General features: G+C 38.7%; 1 protein-coding gene across 1 annotated transcript in view; it reads left to right on the plus strand.

Moving 5' to 3' along the window:
- Positions 1–19,660, plus strand: part of LOC113832815 (metabotropic glutamate receptor 8) — a 768,119-nt gene that overhangs the window by 348,540 nt on the left and 399,919 nt on the right. Inside the window, exons 3-5 of the mRNA XM_035451540.1 lie at positions 3,317–3,452; positions 4,280–4,434; positions 5,645–5,782. Of these exons, the coding sequence (XP_035307431.1) occupies positions 3,317–3,452; positions 4,280–4,434; positions 5,645–5,782 (429 nt within the window). The remainder of the gene's footprint in view (positions 1–3,316; positions 3,453–4,279; positions 4,435–5,644; positions 5,783–19,660) is intronic.

Genomic DNA, 19,660 nt, shown 5'->3' on the forward strand with positions numbered 1-19,660 from the left:
TAATTAAAAGGCAATAATAATCTGAAATATTCGTTGTTCCTTGAAGAGTTGTCATAGTTTCATGTTTCCCTTCAGCAGTTACCTTATATCATCATTCAGCCATTGTTGGTTTCTAAAGAAGGTATGGTTCTCAACATTCCTCCAGCCTTAGTTTCAAAATTTCCCTCAAAGATGCTCTTTGTTCCCAGCCTCTCACTGGATCCCTACCCAGAGCATGTGATTTGGTCAGATCTCCCTCAGCTTCCTTCTTTCTGCTGATCTAAAAATATCAGCCCTCACTCTCAACACCCGGCAGAAAATAAGCTGCTTTCCCCTTTTTCTCCGCATAGTTCCAGAAACACACTTTAGTCTGAGGGATATTCCATGGGTATTTTGAAGACACCTGCCTCAAATCACCACCGACACATACCTGCCAGTCCTCTTGTATTATCAGTTTGTTTAAACATGTCTTCACAAAACTGGTCACCATGACCAAATCCATGCAAATACACTTATTTGGTGGCTGCCTGTTGCCTATTCATTTATGTCAAATCAATATTGAAGCATCATTGATTCGAGCTGAGAACTTTCAACAGAGCTCTGCTGTTCTTCCTACCCCTGATGGCATTGTCTTACTCATTGTTCCCCACCATGCATGCTGATAGATAACCTTCTCAGTGGGATTTCTTCTTCCATTCTTTACACTTCAGGTCTCCCTTGAAATCAGCAGTCCTCATCCATTTTCATTCATGAAATGCCATGTTCAGGCAGCCAATATTTTCTATGGGTCATTGAGGATTTCTCTACTCCTTACATGGTTATACCAGCTCTTTCCTGACATTTCCTATACTATTCTCTACATGTGTTTTATCCTTTTGAGGCCAACTAAATTATACCACTTCAGAGTAGCCTTTCCTGACCACTGACTACCACCTAACTTAAATCCCCTTGTTCTTCTTCATAGGGATTGCAATAATTCATACTTACATACTTACTGTTTACATGAAGCCAAATTTACTTATATTTCTAAATTCTCTGAAGGCAGAGGCCATGTCCATTTTATTGACCATTTTATCCTCATTCCTTATACATACTTTTTAAATATGGGATAAACATTTGTTATGCAATGAATTGATCACTATAACCCTTACTGGTATATTAGTTGGTTAGGAAAGGAAGCAGCATGGCTATGAACAGTTCTATCTCTGGAGACAATAACATAAGGTTAGTAAGTACATTTCTACTACAGGGGTGATTTTTAATATTTTCAAACATATAAGAAGAATAATCATTGTTTATTCATCTATTCCTGTTGTGCACATTAGGTCTGATTACACATATTCAAACAGTTGTCTGTTGCTAACTTCAGTTTTCTTCCTAAAACAAAGCTTACCTCTTTCTGTATTGTTAACTTTAAATGGATTCTTTTTTTTTTTTCAGGATAAAGTCTGAATTGTGTAATGTCTTAGTTCAGTCAAGCTGCTGTAATAGATTACAGTATGCTTGTGGCTTATAAACAATAAAATTTATTCCTCACATTTCTGGAGGCTAGAAGTCTGAAATCAGAGTGCCTGAATGGATGGATTCTTCTGATGGCTCATTTCTTGGTTCAAAGACAACTGAATTTTTTACTGTGTTCTCACATGGCCTGTAGTGGAAGACAGTTATCTGGTCTCTCCTCTCCAGCCACTCTCTCCTCCCTTTCTCTGTTTTCTTCCTTCCTTCCTTCCTTCCTTCCTTCCTTCCTTCCTTCCTTCCTTCCTTCCTTCCTTCCTTTCTTTCTTTCTTTCTTCTCTCTCTTTATCTTTCTTTCTTTCTTTCTTTCTTTCTTTCTTTCTTTCTTCCTTTCTCCCTCTCTCCCTCCCTCTGTCCCCTATCCCCTCTTTTATTTCTTCTTTAAGAAAGAATACTAATTCAGTTCACGAGGGCTAAATCCTTGTCATTCAGTTTCTTCCCAACAAGCTTGTCTCAATACTATCACACTAGAGATTGAGTTTCAATGCATGGATATTTTATATACAGTCCTTCACAATCCTGACAAATGAGTTCTTGAACCTGGTCATTCTTTCAAACTTCAGCTTTAATCCATTTATACTCTAGGCTGACATTAAGCTAAACTCTTTCACACCATACTCTATTAGGAATATCTCACTTTCCCTCACATAGGGGTGTATTACAGTGTGAGCATGTTCTTTGAAATGTGGCTTTTTCAAGCTCTCATTTTCTTTCCTCTTTGTTCCTGTTACATGATGTATTTTTGTAATTCTCCAGTTTATTACATATTCCTTGGTAATTTACTACAATATCTGTCTCCAGATTTGATGGTGTCTTCTAGATTAGACAGATTTTGCGGCATCTAATGCATAATATATAATGGCAGCCAATAATTGTTGAGTGACAATAATTGTTGTCAGTTTTGGGGGGCTTAAAAATATCTTTGCCTTCTGAAGCAGTGTCACAAATATCAATTTAATTCTCAGCTGACTCACAAAAGTTCATTCAAGATACAATGAAATACAACCTATAGCTAATTCTATTTTCTCTTCCAGTGTTAGAATGTGTTTTGTCTCTGCTCCACTGTAATTAGGAAAACAATATTAAACTCTTTCTTCTACCCATATCCAGTCTCAGAGGCAGAGTCTTGTCTAAACTTTTTGGCTTCTCATTGTTTTAGAAAAGGTTGAAGGAAGAGTCCTGGATCCTTCCTTCTTTCTCTTTCTATCCTTTCCCCTCCCTGTGTCCCTTTCTTTGTTTTGGCTTAAATAGCTATTTTGATTTGTATGATGGAAGCCTATGTCAAGCAAGGCCTTGCATCTTTGAGACTTTCTGGATAGCCTTGTAAGACTATTTGTCTCACAACATGTTCTGCTGAAGTGTGAAGCAAAACAAAATTAAGTTTAAATGAGATCTACTAGTAAAGAAAGGCAGACAAAGAATCTTCCTATTCTATAGTAGCCTCACGTGCAATACATAGTCAGATATATTTTATCACTTTCATTTAGTTTTTTAATAAATAAATGCAAACTGTCCCCCTTTCCCTTCCATCCCCAGGACTGCCTCACAGATCGTAGACAGGTTACAGTACTTCTCTAAACCTTTAAAATCACCACCATGAAAAGCAACAAAATGTTTAATCTCAAGCCCATATTGATGTTATTTACTTAGAGCATATATTATAATAAAAACAGACATAATTACTTGCAATAGGCCAGAATGGCAACTGCTTCAAAAACCAATATTTTATAGTAAATCATGTGCTTTTACAATGCAATTAACCTCATTAAGTTTTAATTAAATAAGAGCTTTCTCTGAAACAATTTCTTCCCCCCTCAAACAGGTGGTGTTTGCATTGCTCAATCACAGAAAATCCCACGTGAACCAAGACCTGGAGAATTTGAAAAAATTATCAAACGTCTGCTGGAAACACCTAATGCCCGTGCAGTGATTATGTTTGCCAACGAGGATGATATCAGGTGATGACTTTCTTGCAGGATATAGGATCAGATTTGTGCCCTGCATCCTTCCCACACATCTCTCATGAACAGTGTAAAGGGCTTTTGAGATTCACCAGAATTGCTGGGTTCCTTTGCACCCACAGACTACCTTCTGCTTCTGACCCGGCAGCCTTCTCCTTTCTATGTCAGCAGTGCCTACAGAGGAAAACTTGGAACCCAGTGAGACAAGTTAAATCAGAATGGGAGACACAGTGATGAGAACAGGTTAAGGATTAGCCCAATTAACACATGCTGGAGTCTCAACTGCATTTCCTTTAGGAGATGATAAGACTCAAGCAATTAAAATGATTGACTAATTGTTTAACAGTGATCTACTCAGTGTTTTTAACTTTATAAAACTGGTTGTGTTGGTTTTACTTTTTGTGGGTATCGCTGAATACCTTGAACTTGGAAATTTATAAAGAAAAAAGGCATGTTTGGCTCTTGGCTCAGGAGACACAAGAGTATGGTTCTAGCTGCTTCTGGGCAGCTTTTAAGAACCTGTCTTCTGGGTGAAGACAGGGAGGGCATCTATGGCAAGTCAGAGAAGCATCTTCCTCTAGCTTTGCTTCTCTCCTCAGAAGAACATTCATGTCATCCTGGAACCCACACTTCTGACTTACACAAACCTGAGTAACCCCCACAAGAATCCCACCACCAAACTATTAACATATGAGTTGGAAAATTAAGTTTCCATGATACATGGAATTTGGAGGAGACACTCAGTCCTCAGCACTGGTGTTAAGAGTGTCAAAACAGTAGTGCATCTCAATAAATGATATATGTATTACATTTTATTCCTATAGGAGGATATTGGAAGCAGCAAAAAAGTTAAACCAAAGCGGGCATTTTCTATGGATTGGCTCGGATAGCTGGGGATCCAAAATAGCACCTGTCTATCAGCAAGAGGAGATTGCAGAAGGGGCCGTGACAATTTTGCCCAAAAGAGCATCAATTGATGGTAAGTATGCAATAAGGATAATTTGTTTATTTCAGTTAAATCAAAGTTCAGATGCAGGCTGGGGACATAGCTCAGTGGTCAAGCATTTAGTTAGGGGACTCATAGCTCTGGGATTAATCTGCAACACTGAAGAAAAATTTAAAAAATGAAACATTCAAAGTTAACAATTTATAATTCAAATCTGAGTTATACTCATTGATGATTCTGAATAGAATGTGCACTTCTTTCGGCACAGTAGTCATTTCTACTATGCAGCCACTGCACGCTAAAAAGTAACTTTAAAGATTTTTTTCCTTGTGAAAGAGCACTATTATTATTAAAATTAAACATTTCCATGATGGTAGTTACTGTTGTTCACTTTTGTGGACATTTATGAGGGTTATAGATTGTTGGAGGGAAAGAGTTTGATTAAAACACTGAACAAAGGCCGGGCGTTGGTGGCACACGCCTTTAATCCCAGCACTCAGGAGGCAGAGGCAGGCTGATCTCTGTGAATTTGAGGCCAGCCTGATTTCCAGAGAGAGTGCCAGGATAGGCTTCAAAGCTATACAGAGAAAGCCTGTCTCGGAAAAAAAAAAACAAAAAAACAAAAAAACAAACAAAACCACTGAACATATTACATTAATTGACCCTATGGAAAAATAAATGAAACAGAAAATTAGGAGGAAACCTTAAAGAGGGATGGTTTGTTTCCCAAATGTCCTCCCAATATTCCTAACAATGACCTAAATTCCACGTTATCCTCTCAGGTAAAGTGTTGTTTCTGGATTCCTTCCCTTAAATGAAGTGGTTACCTGAGAAAACTAAGAATTTAGACTATGTTGGTATGAGTCTATATGACTGTATCAGTTCTGATTACCTTGTTGAATTAGCTGAGAATAGGGTATACAGGAGACATAGAGATTGAAATGGCTTTAGATACAGGAAAGTCTGGAGTGTCAAATCATATTAGGAGAGAAGAAAAGAATGGTTCATTTATGATATATATATTTGTATGTGTGAATATATACATATGCATATGCATATATATGTTACACATATACTATATATTATATATCATGTAAAACATAATATATATAATATATATTATATATATATATATATAATATATTATAAATATTGTTCAGTGAAACATTTCTTCAAAGTTATGGTGATATTTAGTTTTGGTTTTGAATGAATACTGAAATCATACCTTTTTCCTCTAACACAGGATTTGATCGATACTTTAGAAGCCGAACTCTTGCCAATAATCGAAGAAATGTATGGTTTGCAGAATTTTGGGAGGAGAATTTTGGATGCAAATTGGGATCACATGGGAAGAGAAACAGTCACATAAAGAAGTGCACAGGTAGACACTCACGTCTCCTCCTTTGTAATAATTGTTTTTACATTAACTAAGAGAGGAAGTGTTTTAGTCTCTTGATAGGAAATCCTATGTTTTCTCCCATCTCATATTTCCTTAGCAAGTTTGAACAAACTGAAGCTTGTTCATTGGTAATTATTGTCTATCCACAACCATTCATAAAAAAAAAATACACCATGTGGGCAGCATTGGTGCATTTCAATGGTGTTTGAGTAACTTATTTTAAGTGTCTTCTTTTGGGAAAGTACCTTAATGTGTTTTATAGGTTGTATACAGACATCCAAGATATGGTACTATTTTCCAGGAATTTAAACACAGTTAGAGTAATTGATCATAAGTTGCTGTAAGACAAGTGTTTTTAAACTATTACAATGTGTTCCTCCATTATACTATTATTCTCCACCTACCATAATAGTTATCCCCCAGGCAGCTGTGATTTCTGATGCTTTTAGTTTCTATAGCTTGTACTTAAAATAATAATCATTGAGTGTCCCTCTTTAAATGCAAGAATAAAACTATTTTATTTGCAGATAGCATGATTGAGTACATAGAAATAGGAACTTTAGCAGTTACTAAGCAGTAAATTTAATAAGCTCACAATACAAGGTTAAGGTAAACATTTATCTGTGATATAATTAGAAACTAACTTATTGAAATTGATATTTAAAGAGTATTTGTTATTCAAAGCATGATTTAAAAAACCCAGACATGTTCAGGGTTAATGACATGAAAACTATAAATCGTTGGACATGATTTTCCCTCTTCACCTATGTTTTGAGATGTCTTACTTTCTGTCTACCTCACATCTTATTCAAATGAAGTGGTAATATGCTAAATGTTATCACAGATATATAATCAGAAAGAATATGAAGATGCAAAAATTGATGCAAAGAAATCTTACTTCCTGCTTCCTATGCCAAGCAAGGAGGGAAGCGAGACAAGATCCATGGTCATAAATTTACACATGCCTCTGAGGTGACAGGAACGAATTAAGTAAATATGAAAGTGAACCAATATTTCCAGAAGCTGAGATAAATTTGGGAGAAATGAAAGAAAAATGAATCTGAAAGTGAGACAGGATGGAATTGGGAGAGAGATAAGGAGACCTTGCTATCATGTGAAGATGTCAGCCATGTGAATACAGGAAAACAGCAGGGGCTAAAGCTAGGATGAGCTTCTTTCCATTGAAGGGAAAAAACAACTCTTGGAAGCTAGAATGTGAGAGTATGATTAAAGAGATGGATCGAAGTGTGGACGAAGAACAAGGAATGGTTGTAGGGGAAGCTGTAGCCACGCCTACTTAGGGGCTGGCTACAATAGTTTTCTTCAGTTATTATAAAATATAAGTTATCCTGCTTTTTATTTAGACAGAAAAGAGATAATGGAGAATGTACTTTGTATGTTGATCTTATTGATTGTTGAATAAAGCTCTGTTTGGCCAATGAAACAGCAAGTTAGACAGGACTAGGAGTCAAAGACGATTCTGGGAAATGTAGTAGAGAAATGATGTTCCAGGCAGGAAATGATATAGCAAGGAGAGTCATATTAAAGTAAAGAGAAACAGGAAGTGTCCCCTTTTCCCCTCCACTCTTCCTCCAGTGGCGCAATGTGATCCACCGGCAAGGAGAGGTGTCAATAAGGCGTCCATCTGATAAGATAATTCTTACAAAATATATAGATTTATGATAATTAAGACTGAGCTAGCAGATGAGAATCCTAGTCTTTGGCCAAGCAGCATTGTACCTAATACAAGTCTCTCTGTGTATTAATTTGGGCCCTAACTCGGGCAGGTGGCTGGCATAGACCAAACACGTGGCAGTGGGGCTTGGTGGCGGCTTTTGGCAGAAAGATTTATCGTAACAAATGGTCTTCAGAGTTTCCCGGGGTTGAGGGGATTGGGCTTTAGCCCACTCATATGGCAGAGTGATTTAGTTTGTCACTCAGAGGAAGAGCTAAGATGGTGGTTTCATGAAGATTCTTTTAGCAGAAATGTAAGAAGGTGGAGAGTTCAGAGAAGAAAAGGAGGGATGTCTGTGAACTCAGCTGTAGTCCTAATGATGAGCAGTCTCCACCAAGGGCAGTACAGGGTACACACTGTGGATGCTCCAGCGCAGTGGTTCTCAACCTCCCTAATGCTGTGACCCATTAATTCAGTTCCTCATTGTTGTGGAGACCCCCAATCATAAAGTTATTTTCATTGGTATGTCATAGCTGTATTTTTGCTACCATTAGAATTCACGATGTAAATATCCATCCAATATGTGCCCTCAAAGAAGCCATGACCCCCAGGTTGAGAACCACTGCTCTACTAGATATTCTTAGTACATGGTAAGTGATTAGCACTCAGGCATAGAAGATAAGAGATGGAGTTCTGCTTGGTAAATTTCTGATGGGAGGTCTGGGGAAATTAGCAGATGTAAATAGCTGACTGAGAAAACAATAGGAAAAAAAGTAGATGCTTGGGAACTAACGGATTTAATTCTGATACAGCCTATGCAATTTCCCAGTGAGTGGAAACATAAAGTCTGAGACCCTATATGGAGTTCACTAAAACTTCAAATAAAGTCATAAATAGAAATTTTGAAATTAGACAAAAGGGCAGAAATGCATTTATCATAGGAAAAGGATAAAGAACAATTGGAAACTCAAAGGTGGTGTCTGAGTTTAGTTTTTGTCACTGTGATAAAAAACACCATGACTCAAGACATAGAGGTAGATGGATCTCTGTGAGTTTAAGACCATCCAGGGTTACATGAGAGTGAATCAGTCCAAAAGAGAAACATAGTTTACCCACCCTTAATCCCAGGATATGAGAAAGAGAGAGAGAGAGAGAGAGAGAGAGAGAGAGAGAGAGAGAGAGAGAGAGAATATAAGGAGCTCAGTGCAGTCTCAGAGGGCATCCTGGGATTCTGAGGCTTGGTGGAGTGCCGTGCAGTATGGAGATTCAGCTTCCAGTCAGGGAAGACAAGACCTCCATTTAAGCATTGGTAGAGAACTACTGGCTGACTGCTTTGCTTCACTGATCTTCAGTGTCTTTATTAGATCATAAACAATATATCACCATAGGGTTTGTTTCAGCTTACACTTTCCAGTCATAGCTTATCACTGAAGGAAGCCAGGGAAGAGAATTCTAACATGGAAGCAGGAACTGAAGGAGAGACCATGAAGAGATGCTGCTTACTGGCTTTTGTCTGTTACTTGCCCAGTTGATTCTTCTAAACAACACAGGACCAACTGCCCTGGGGTAACACCACCCATAGCAGTCTGGATCTTTCCACATCAGTCATTCGGGGGCCCTCCCACAATAGTCATTAATCAGGAAAACACTTCACAGACTTGCTTACAGGACCATCTGATGGAAGCATTTTCTTAATTGAGATTCCCTCTCCCCTGACCCTAGATTATGTCAAGTTGACAAACAAGAACAACACCATAACCAGCACTGGTGGTGGCAGGTCAGAAAAGGGAACAGGATAGTGAACTTGTGGGAGGGAAGTGAACTGAGCATTGAGATTATTCTTAGTTCACGGAGGAGAAGAAACAGCATTCAGAGCTGCAGAGAGGTGCAGGGAGAAGAAGCAAGAGAGAGAGAGACAGAAACCCTGGGGTGTGGGTGTGGGTGCAGAACAGAATAGAGGAAGAAGAGATGCCTTTAAGAGAAGTTTGGTAAAAAAAAAAAATTAAATAAAATATTCTAAGAAAATCGGAGGAAAAAAATGGCTGAAGGTTTGAAAAGGCTTCATCACATTAACATGTTTTCATGTAAAATCAGAAAGAAGCTTCCTAGAGAAACTCCAGGGCAGGCAGCAAGAGGCTGGTATATTTGGGGGAAGTAATATATGCTGATATATATATTAATATATTATATTATATATATATATATATCACCAGAGGGGCCAATTTAATGATTAATAAATGCTAATTTTTAACAGCTATGAATAAAGTTCAGAAAACTACATGCCTGGAAGTACAATGTATATTTGGCCACCAGAAGAATTTGGGAGAGTGAATCTAAGATGAAGGCAAAGGTGGGTCCTTAGGTGAAATACATGGAGTAGAGTGTGACCAGCAATGGCTCAGCTAATAAAGCTTTATAAGGAGAGGGTATCCACTACTTTTTTCTCATCTCAGTGAAAAACAACAACAACAACAACAACAACCTAATCAAAATAATACAAGCCAAGTGGGATGTACTTTGGTTCACAGTTTCAGAGATGGCATTCCAATGGAGTCTGTCACTTCCTTTGATTCTGCTTCCAGTGTGAGGCAGGTCATATGGGAAGAGCATGTGGATAAGGAGGTCATTCACCTCATAGCAGCTATGCAGCAAGTGGAGATCAAGGAAGGGATCAGGAACTGGTTGTGGGCTTTAAGAACACACCTCTACTGAGCTAATTCCTCCTACTGAAAGATTCCAAAGTTTTCAGGGCTTTCCACACTAGCAGTGCCAGCTGAGAACCAACTGTTCAAAACATGTGGGTCTATTGGGACAATCTAGATTCAAGCCACGACAAAGAACTTACATATAGAGTGCCATGTGTTTTTCACTGATGTATATTTTCACGCCATACTACCGAATTTGCAACATTTCTATTTGGTCCTGTACAAATTCAGACCCCATCGGTTAAACTGAGGCCGTGAAACTATACCAGAGAAACTTCTTTTTTCTTGTGGTGTGTGTGTGTGTGTGTGTGTGTGTGTGTGTGTGTGTGTGTGTGTGTGTGTGTGGAAATTAGTTACTAACCTATCACACATGTTATTAATGGGTTGTTTGATGAATCACCAGGTTTTTCTAACTCCTGTTTTCCAAGTAAACTGAGGCATGCAGTTCTACTATTGGCATCCTTAGATGACATATACTTAATGCTTCTTCCAGATATCAATACTGAACTCTTCTGTTGTTGAATGAAGCTTTGGTGACAGGTCTGCTTCTTATTTCCTTGAATTATTTGAATATTTTTATCAATGTGGTAATTTGTTCAATCAGAACTATTTTTAGTGCAATGAAAGTGGTGTTTAAGTGCTATGGGGGTATAGCTTAGGGAACTGGGTCAGTTAAATATTCCTTCAAATCCCTCTTGGGGACACTGAAGTAGCTTGTCTGTGTTTTCTAACAAACAATGAATGGTGTTATAACTTACTTTAGGAAAGTAACCTGTGAACATTTACAAATTGTAAGAAAAGGTATTTGTGCCTTAAATTATTGCCATATTCCATTTTCTTCTGTATTTTGGGGAAGGAGGGAAAGTGATAAAACATGTCAGTGGTTAAGTACTTGAGAGGAAAAACTACTGTATTTGCATGAGCAAAGGTTTCCAGGGTCTGGAAATTACTTTAAAAATTAGTTTTTAAAAAGTTCATGTTTAGGGCCACAGATTTGGATTAGTGGGAAAAGGCACCAAGTGTGATCACCTGAGCTGGACCCCTGAGATCCACAAGGTAGAATGAGAGAACTAACTGTGCATTGTCCCCTGTATGTCATATCCCCAATAAGTTTAATTTTTAAGTTATTGTTTAGCCACTCACAATGAGAAAAAGGAAGTCTAAGAATGAAATATTCCCAAGAGTTCCCTCCCTCATTTAGACCATCACTTGTGGATTGTATGTGTTGAGTAAAATTTTGTATTAGTCTATGGTAATTGGTGACTGTAGCAATTTGCTTCCACTAGGGGTGATGCTGGCAATATATTTACATGGATAAGAGTGTGCTTCCCAGCAGCATCGGCATCTGCCTTATTAATTTTTGGGAGACAGAATATCTTCCAGCAGTGAGGCGCATACTCTTCCTAACATTAGTGTGCTTCAGACAGTTTGAGAGGATTTGCCCCCTTCCTGCAAGTGTCTCAGGAAAGCTTTCAGAGAGATGTGTTAGCACATCTAACTTTTGATATGCTGGCCAAACTCCAAGTGAGGTAATTCCTATCATCCACTTAGCTATTTGTGTAGTTGTTATTGCTTCTGAGAGAGCTGCTGAGTTCTGAAAGCTACCACTACTTAATCCTACTTACAATTCCCTTTGTCTTCCCCAAGAAGAGAAAAAAGGCTCTCCTATACTTGTTATCAGTGGTGATGGCTGTTATTTGACAGACATTTATCTGACCTTTCCCTCCCTCCTTCCTCCATTCACCTCTCAGCATGAGCATCTTTCCTCTCTCCCAAACCCAGACATCCAGGCTTGCTTGGCCAGTGTGTCTTCTTTGTCTCCCGGACTCCACACATTTTCCACATACATTTCTCACTCTGACACTTGCCTCGAATTCTTCCCCATTGTTTTCAATGTTACTACCTTTTTCTCCGTCTTTCCTCTCATCTGTCTCTTCCACAACTTTACTTTGTTCAGCAGCATTGCTACTGGCAGAAAAGAATGTTTTCTTTGGAGATGTCATCTGCCTCATTAATGACTGTCTTTTCCACTTAGTGTTTTCTCTTGTGAGGACCAACAGTGAATGTCATAGGAACCGGTACATATGTTTGAGCTCTCATCTCACAGGTGGGCTGTTTTTCAGCTCACACTGTGTCTCTGCATTTATTTCTGCACCAGGAATTATAAATGCCCTTGCTGTTGTCAAAGCATCATCCCCCCAAGAAGGCCAACGAACTCCACTTACTTCCACAGAACCTTCTGGCGATTTATTCGTTTGCCTGCCCATTCACTCAACTGATGATTCATTTGAATAGGTCACTGTGTGCCTGGCACTGCGCTCAGTCTTCATAGGTAAGCAGTGGTCCCCCACAAGTGCTCATGGATGAATATTATCATTTTAAATCTCAAGTTCTTCCCTTGTCTGCTCTGCTTTTATCCTCAGCCAGCCCACTGGGGCACACAGCTTAGCCTGTATACAGCTGACACTGAGGTTATAAATGGTGGTGAGCATATGCTACATGAAATGCCCTATTGATTCTTATTTATGATGATGGAAATAGTGGTAATGGAAAAAGCAATGCACAAATATGTTTCTTCCTACAAACAAGCAATTTTGTCAGTGAACCAAATAGCAGGCACAATAATTAGCTTCTGGAAAGGACTGTCAGTTTGTTTTCTAGTGCCAGAGCGACTAGGTAAGTTTCCCAGGATAGCTACCTCTCAGCAGTCATTTATTTTCGATGGAAGGCTCTGAAATGAGGATGTTGCTCCGTTCACTCGGGCTCATGAGGCTCTGTAAATGAATTGGGTAGTTAGCAGGGGGATCAGATTTCCACAATCTGATTTGGTGATTCGGAATGAAAAGGTAGCCAAATAATAATCTCTGAATTACAGTGTGCTCTGGTAGTCTCATTTGTCCCTGGCCCAGACTAAGATTCTGTCAGGAAGAGTGTCGGCATATTAGGACTCTGAGGTGGCCATCAGCCGATTTGCTTCTGCTCTTGGCAAGTAAAACAGCCAAAATCCCAGAATGACTTATTTATTCTGTTTCTCAAATTCTGTATTGAATTCCAATAGGTGCATCTGAGATGGCAAAACAGGCATTGATTTCAGACATACGAGATTCAGAACTCAGAGAGAGAATGTAAAATCAAAATCATTCTCCAATCTTCTAGATAAAGAAACTGGAAACCAGGGAAGTGAATTATTAAAAACACTCCAAGTGTTAAGTCTCAGAGCTGTAACTGGAATCCTGCAGTCTTATTTGAATTTGTCCTTGTCATTTTACCCTCAAATGGTTTTCATACTTACTTATATCATAATTTTCACCACGCAGTCAGAGGGATTTTTTTGTTTGCTCCTCTGTGATGCTTTATATATGTTTTAGCAAATTTTCTCCTTGCTGCATCTGAATATCCAAGAGAAACAATTTCAGAAAGGAGAGATTTAGCTCATGGTTCAAAGGGTGGGGACCATCAGGACATAGAGGCTGGGAAAGTTGTCTGTGGCAACTAGAGCTTTGACAGTGTGGCTTGTTAGATCTCACTGGCTGGAATCAGAAGAGCTGTGTCTGCTTCTGCTCCCATCAGCTACTGGATAAAGGCTCTGGGATGGCATATAAGGTAGTCATCAAGACACCCACAGCTAAACACTGAGTTGAACTCCTGGAATCCAGTTGCAGAGAGGGAGAAGTGATGAGCAAAGGGGTCAAGACCAGACTGCAGATACCCATAAAAACAGCTGACCTGAGCAAGGGGGAGCTCATGGACCCCAGACTGATAGCTGGGAAACCAGCATAGGACTTATCCAGACCCCCTGAATGTGGGTGTCAGTGAGGAGGCCTGGGCAATCTATGGGGCAATATAGATCAGTATCTATCCATAGTATACAAATGGACTTTGGAAGCCCATTCCACATAGAGAGATATTGTCTCAGCCTAGACACACAAGCCTAGGCCTTGCTCCAAATGATGTGACAGACTTTGAGGATCCCCCATGGAAGGCCTCACCCTCCTTGGGGAGAGAAAGGGGATAGCATAGGGAGTTGGTGGGGGCAGGGGAGGAGGGGAGTAAGAGGGAACTGGGATTGACATGTAAAATAAGTTTGTTTCTAACTTAAATAAATAAGATATAACTATATTCCAGAGGGTGGGGGGAAGAAGATCTGTGTCTGAAGTGGTGCTGGGCTATATTCCTCTAAGACTGCTCCCACCTCACCCCAGTCACCCACATCCCTCAGCCAGGCCTTGCTTGCTTCTAAAATGTTCCACAGTTTTTCTACACAGAATATCCAGCTGGGAACCCAGTATTCAAATACATGAGCCTGCGGGGGACATCCCCTATAACAACAATACATTGCTGGATTTTAAAATCCCTAGCAAGAAAGTGGAGAAAAAAGTAAAAGAATACAGTTGGTTGTTATCCAATCACACAGAAAATGGTAAATATTTTAATAGTCTTCATATGGCCTTTCAATTATATATGCGGTTTGTGCTAGTGAGTCTAGAATACCTCAAAGCTTTCTGTATAGTTTTCTGTTTTCCAGTTATTTATAAGAATAGAGCTAAGACTAAGATTTTATAGCTCCAAATCCAGTGATATTGAACTAAAGAAGGCTACTTTGCTAAATTATTGTTAGTTTGCCTACTTATTCATTACTTTCAAGCAAAATTCAACCAAAACAAAACCCCCAAATCACCTACTTTAAAGATCAGCTTTGGAAGAGCCATAATATATAACAGGAACTCCAGAAAGGCATTTGCCCACAAATTATCCACATGCTCTTTTAGGATGCAGATTTAATTTTGTGTGTCTGGGATGGATTATTCTATATGTCTGAATAGTTTCCAGGTGGCTTGAATGCCAGTGAGCTCCGGAGGCATGATAGTTAGCTTACATTGATACCAATGCCACCTGAAAACTTACTAAGCAGAATAAATATTCAACTGTGCTAAGGATTACAGATAAACTTAAGATGTTGCCAGCACAGGATCATATAAATAAAATTTTAATGCAAAATTATTCAACCAGTAACCTATGCTTTGTACATTATCCTCAATAAGTATTTAGAGCAGTAAAATATGCAGGTGTGTGTGTGTGTGTGTGTGTGTGTGTGTGTGTGTGTGTGTGTGTGTGTGTGTGTGTGTGTGTTCTCATAAGGAAATTTGAAGGTGGAAAGCTTTAATTTAACAAAATGCACACAGATGCACCTGTATTTTCAAAATCTGTAAAGATTATAAAGTTTGCCACATCAAGGACAAAAGATACTCTGAGAATGTCAGAAAATGTGCTTTCAATCCTAAGTGCACATAAGTACAGGAGTTAGAGGAGTCCAACAGTCAGCTCGATTCTTTCATGTTGGGGAAAAACAAACTGGGGTCCATGTGGCCTGTGTGAACTATCTAAAGCCCTTTAACTGTCTGAAAGCCTGAAGTCTGATTGATGCTTGCGTTTTTCTTTGTTCCTGTCTCTACTCTGAAGGCCTTTCTCAGAATGGGGTGGAGTTTCTTTGACCTATTCCACTGATTTTTTTGGTTTAGTGGTCAGGTCTCCCAATGGCTATCCAATGTTGTTTATTCCATCTTTGTTGCAGTGAAGGGTGACATCGAAAATCTCAGTATGGAAATAACTAATTCTGCTATCAAGCAAGGATGCCTGAATGGTCTGTAAATGCTGTTTCCCAGGCAAGAACAAAACAGAAAAATGCCCACTTTAACGCTTAGTCAATGCAATATAAGTTGGTGGTACTCTCTTCCTGTAAAGACAACAGTCTCTAGAGTTAGTGGGGTCAAGTGGTGGCTGAACATGTCCAAATGATATCTCGGATACTCCACTGAAACACTCATACGTGGAGAAAATCTAAGCAAATGAGTGATCCTTAAACATTTCAGGGCCAATCTCGGGATTCTTTCAAACTGGTGAGGGTTAAGGAACTTCTGTAGATATTATCACTTGATGAATTAAAAGAGCATTAACCCAAATGTTTAGGAACACCTCTGAACAGAACTATCCAACTGAAGAACAGTAACAACCACCACCACCATCAACAACAAATTAGATATTTAAAGGCAAAGGAAGACTAAACCAAAGTGACCTGAGCTTCCTAGGGGTACCTGAAGAAACTGGAGAGTCTGGGTAATGTTTTGGTTGCTTAGGACATTTGTTGAATTTTATAGTCGGCTAAATGTCTCCATTCATGAAGAATGTGCTTTATGAAGATAGCAAGGAAGACAAAGGCATCAATCTAGAGTATTTTTCTCAACCTGTGGGTCGCAACCCCTTAAGGGTTGAATAACCCTTTCACAGCATATATCAGATATCTTGACTTTCAGATACTTACATTATAATTCATAACAGTAGCAAAATTACAGTTATAAAGTAGTAACAAAATAATTTTAGGGTTGGGAGTCACCACCACAACATAAAACACTGTATGAAAGGGTCACGGCATTTGGAATGTTGAGAACCACTGGTGTAGAGGCTGCTACTAGGCATGGCTTGTATTTTCAGAACTTAAAGTATAGGTGCCATCTTTTAACTTTTAGATAAATTGGTCAGTAATGATGGCCTACTCTATATTTTGTTTTAAAAATAATTGCACTTATTCTGTTTAAAGGGACCTCACTATTGCTGACAAGATAACAGAGTAATGAAAAGACAACTTGGAAAACAATGGAAAAGATGAATTAAGTATGTATACATAATTCAAACTACAAATGTTTATTTCCTTATTGGAGTTTTGTTACATTCCACAGCCCTAGAAGAACAAAAGCTTCATGAGTGCAGGAGCTTTGTATCATCTATTGTATCCAGTCCTTCCACAGCATTTGGCACAAATAGGTTTTGTTAAAACATAAATGAATGAGTCCATGTCATATTTTATTTATCATCTACATTTTGTCAAACACCTCCTACTAGATACCAAGGATGTGGTAATGGACAACAAAGAAACAGTCCTTGTTCTCATTGAGCTTACAGGCTCTTTGGAAAGATGAATTATTAAGCTACATCCTTACACCAGAATGTATTATGTAATCAGAATAGGAACACACAGAAGAGAGAAGTAAGGTACGGAAAGGAAAATAGTTATAAACTTTAAACTGAGATTAAAACATGAGCAGAATTTAGACAAAATGAAGAGATGTATGTTTCCATGAGAAACATACCTCATGTCATGGAAAAGTATAATTGACATGGAGAAATAATGAAGAAGCCAGTTGGAAATAGATCTAAGTATGATCAAGACCTTAACTATGCCTTTACTTGCATGTAGAAGAGATAGTTCAAGATGCTTCTAATTATATCTTTGCATCTGTGGCTAGTAACACCAAGTCTAGATGAATGCATAACATTATTTACCTTACAAGGCTCTTGGTGAAATTAAAAGAGATACTATACACAAAGCCTATTGATTGTTACTCAGAAAATGAAGTGGGCATTGCTGATTGGCAAAATTTCCCCTTATTTTAGGCCAGAACTGCCCAATAAACCTTTCTTTGGTGAGTAAAATTGCTTTATATTTCTGTTGTCCAATACAGTAGGCACCGGTGTGGCTAGTGAGTACTTATAATAATATGGCTAGTTCAAACAGAGCTGAACATTTTATTTACTTAAATTATTATGCTACATATAGTGTAAGTGGCCTCGTATGACCAGTGGGTTTCCTAGTAGACAGAAAAATAGAGCAACTTTGTTTCAGTACACCCCTAATGCCACTCCTTTAATCCTGACTTCTTTGTTCCAATTATAGTAGTATGCCATTCTGGCCAGTGTGTGGTGAAAGCATGGTTGGTAAAGTGGTTCTAGCCAGTGGTATATAAGGGAAAGTCTTCCAAGATCCCTAGAAAGTGGGTGTCTTTGATTTTTTGTTACAGTTATGTCTGTAGCTCTATCTGGATGTACGTTGAGGGCCATGATGAGCATAGAACAATCGACAGGTAGAGTGAATTTAGCCTGCTACAACTTTGAGTTAATCAGCTCTGCATCACTGACTTTCTAAACATTATCACCCAATTAGTTAAGACAAGATTTGACCTAGTAAAATAAAAATGATATACAGCTTTCAAGCAATATTTTATTTTATGTATTTCAACATAAATTGAAAAATTATGATACATATGTATAATAAATGATGTTCATTTATTCATCAAAATAATTCCTTTCTAAATATTATACCCTCTCTTCTGTCAGAATATTTTAAAAATGGTACTGATGTCTTACTTACTTCCAGATGAACTCCAGCTAAGCACTTTTCTTTGCAGTGTAAGTGAAAAGCTGTTCAAAGTGTTGGCAAATTCATCAGTTATAGCATAAGATAAAAGAGGAACATGTCATTTCTAGTAGGTTATCTGTGTATAGTAAAGTTCTCAGGGCCATTGACACTAGCTGCATGGTCTCACACAGATAACTTCATCTTGTTAAATTCTTTCCACACCTCATTTCTTCCTGTTTCTAGAGTTTAGTTGTGATGATGGTACTTAGTGCTCACAAATGTCATTCAAATTTATGTTTCCTCCTTTTGGTACCAACATGTTGTATTACTAAACCTTTGAGTTTTAAGTATATAGTTTCCTTTGTTTTCAGAAAAGTTGTCTAACTTATTATACATCTCAACATTGTACCCAACAGTTGGCAGATATGAGGTATGTCTAGAAGTTCTGAAAGAAGACCATATTCTGACAATTGAGGAGCGTCATTCCACCCATGTGTTACTTCCCATTAAAACCATTGACCCACCCATGACACTTCAGCCTCAAGTGTATTTGCTTACGTCACCATACTCACATGGTTAGAATTGCAGATTTTCACTTGGGAAGATGCTTACTATTATTCATTAAGGAGACTAATGCTGACTTGAACTCTCCCTGTGTTGTGGCCCACAATAGCACAGTTCTCTCTTTGCTATGAGACACAGGCAGAGGCAGGCTCTGTTTGTACGTCTAGCCACACATCTTTTAGAAAGAGCAGGTTGTGTTAGCAGAGATGAGGGATGGAAGCAATACTCATTCTTTGCCAAGAAAGAGTCTCAGATCTCCAAATATGCTGATTCAGCAGACCACAGGGAGATTACCTAAAACGATGAATGGCTCAGGATTCCATCAGACTATGAGATAAATTAAATAAAATTCAAATCTCCTCAGCCAGTAGAGCCAGAGGACATCAGAGAAAGAAGGAAATATAGAGGTCATAGTGTCTGGAGTTTTGCTCAGCTTGGCTTCCTAGGCTGATGTGAGATGAGGACAGCGAGCACACAGAAACATTTTGGTTTTACTGATTCAGTAGAACTCTTGAAGTCTCTTATTGGTACAAAATGAGGCTTTCTCGTTGACTCTAAATAGGCTTATTAGCAGCACACAGAGGATTTCCACTGTGATCTTTCCTTTGTCCCTCCTCAGAGGGAAGTCATGGGTCTGAAACAGGCTGATAGCTGTGGAAGTGAAAAGTACCCACAGATGGAGGGCAGAGAGCAGGCTGGCTGCCAGGGTAGGGCTGACACCCTGA

Source organism: Cricetulus griseus (assembly GCF_003668045.3).
Source record: "Cricetulus griseus strain 17A/GY chromosome 1 unlocalized genomic scaffold, alternate assembly CriGri-PICRH-1.0 chr1_0, whole genome shotgun sequence".
NCBI classification, from domain to species: Eukaryota; Metazoa; Chordata; class Mammalia; order Rodentia; family Cricetidae; genus Cricetulus; species Cricetulus griseus.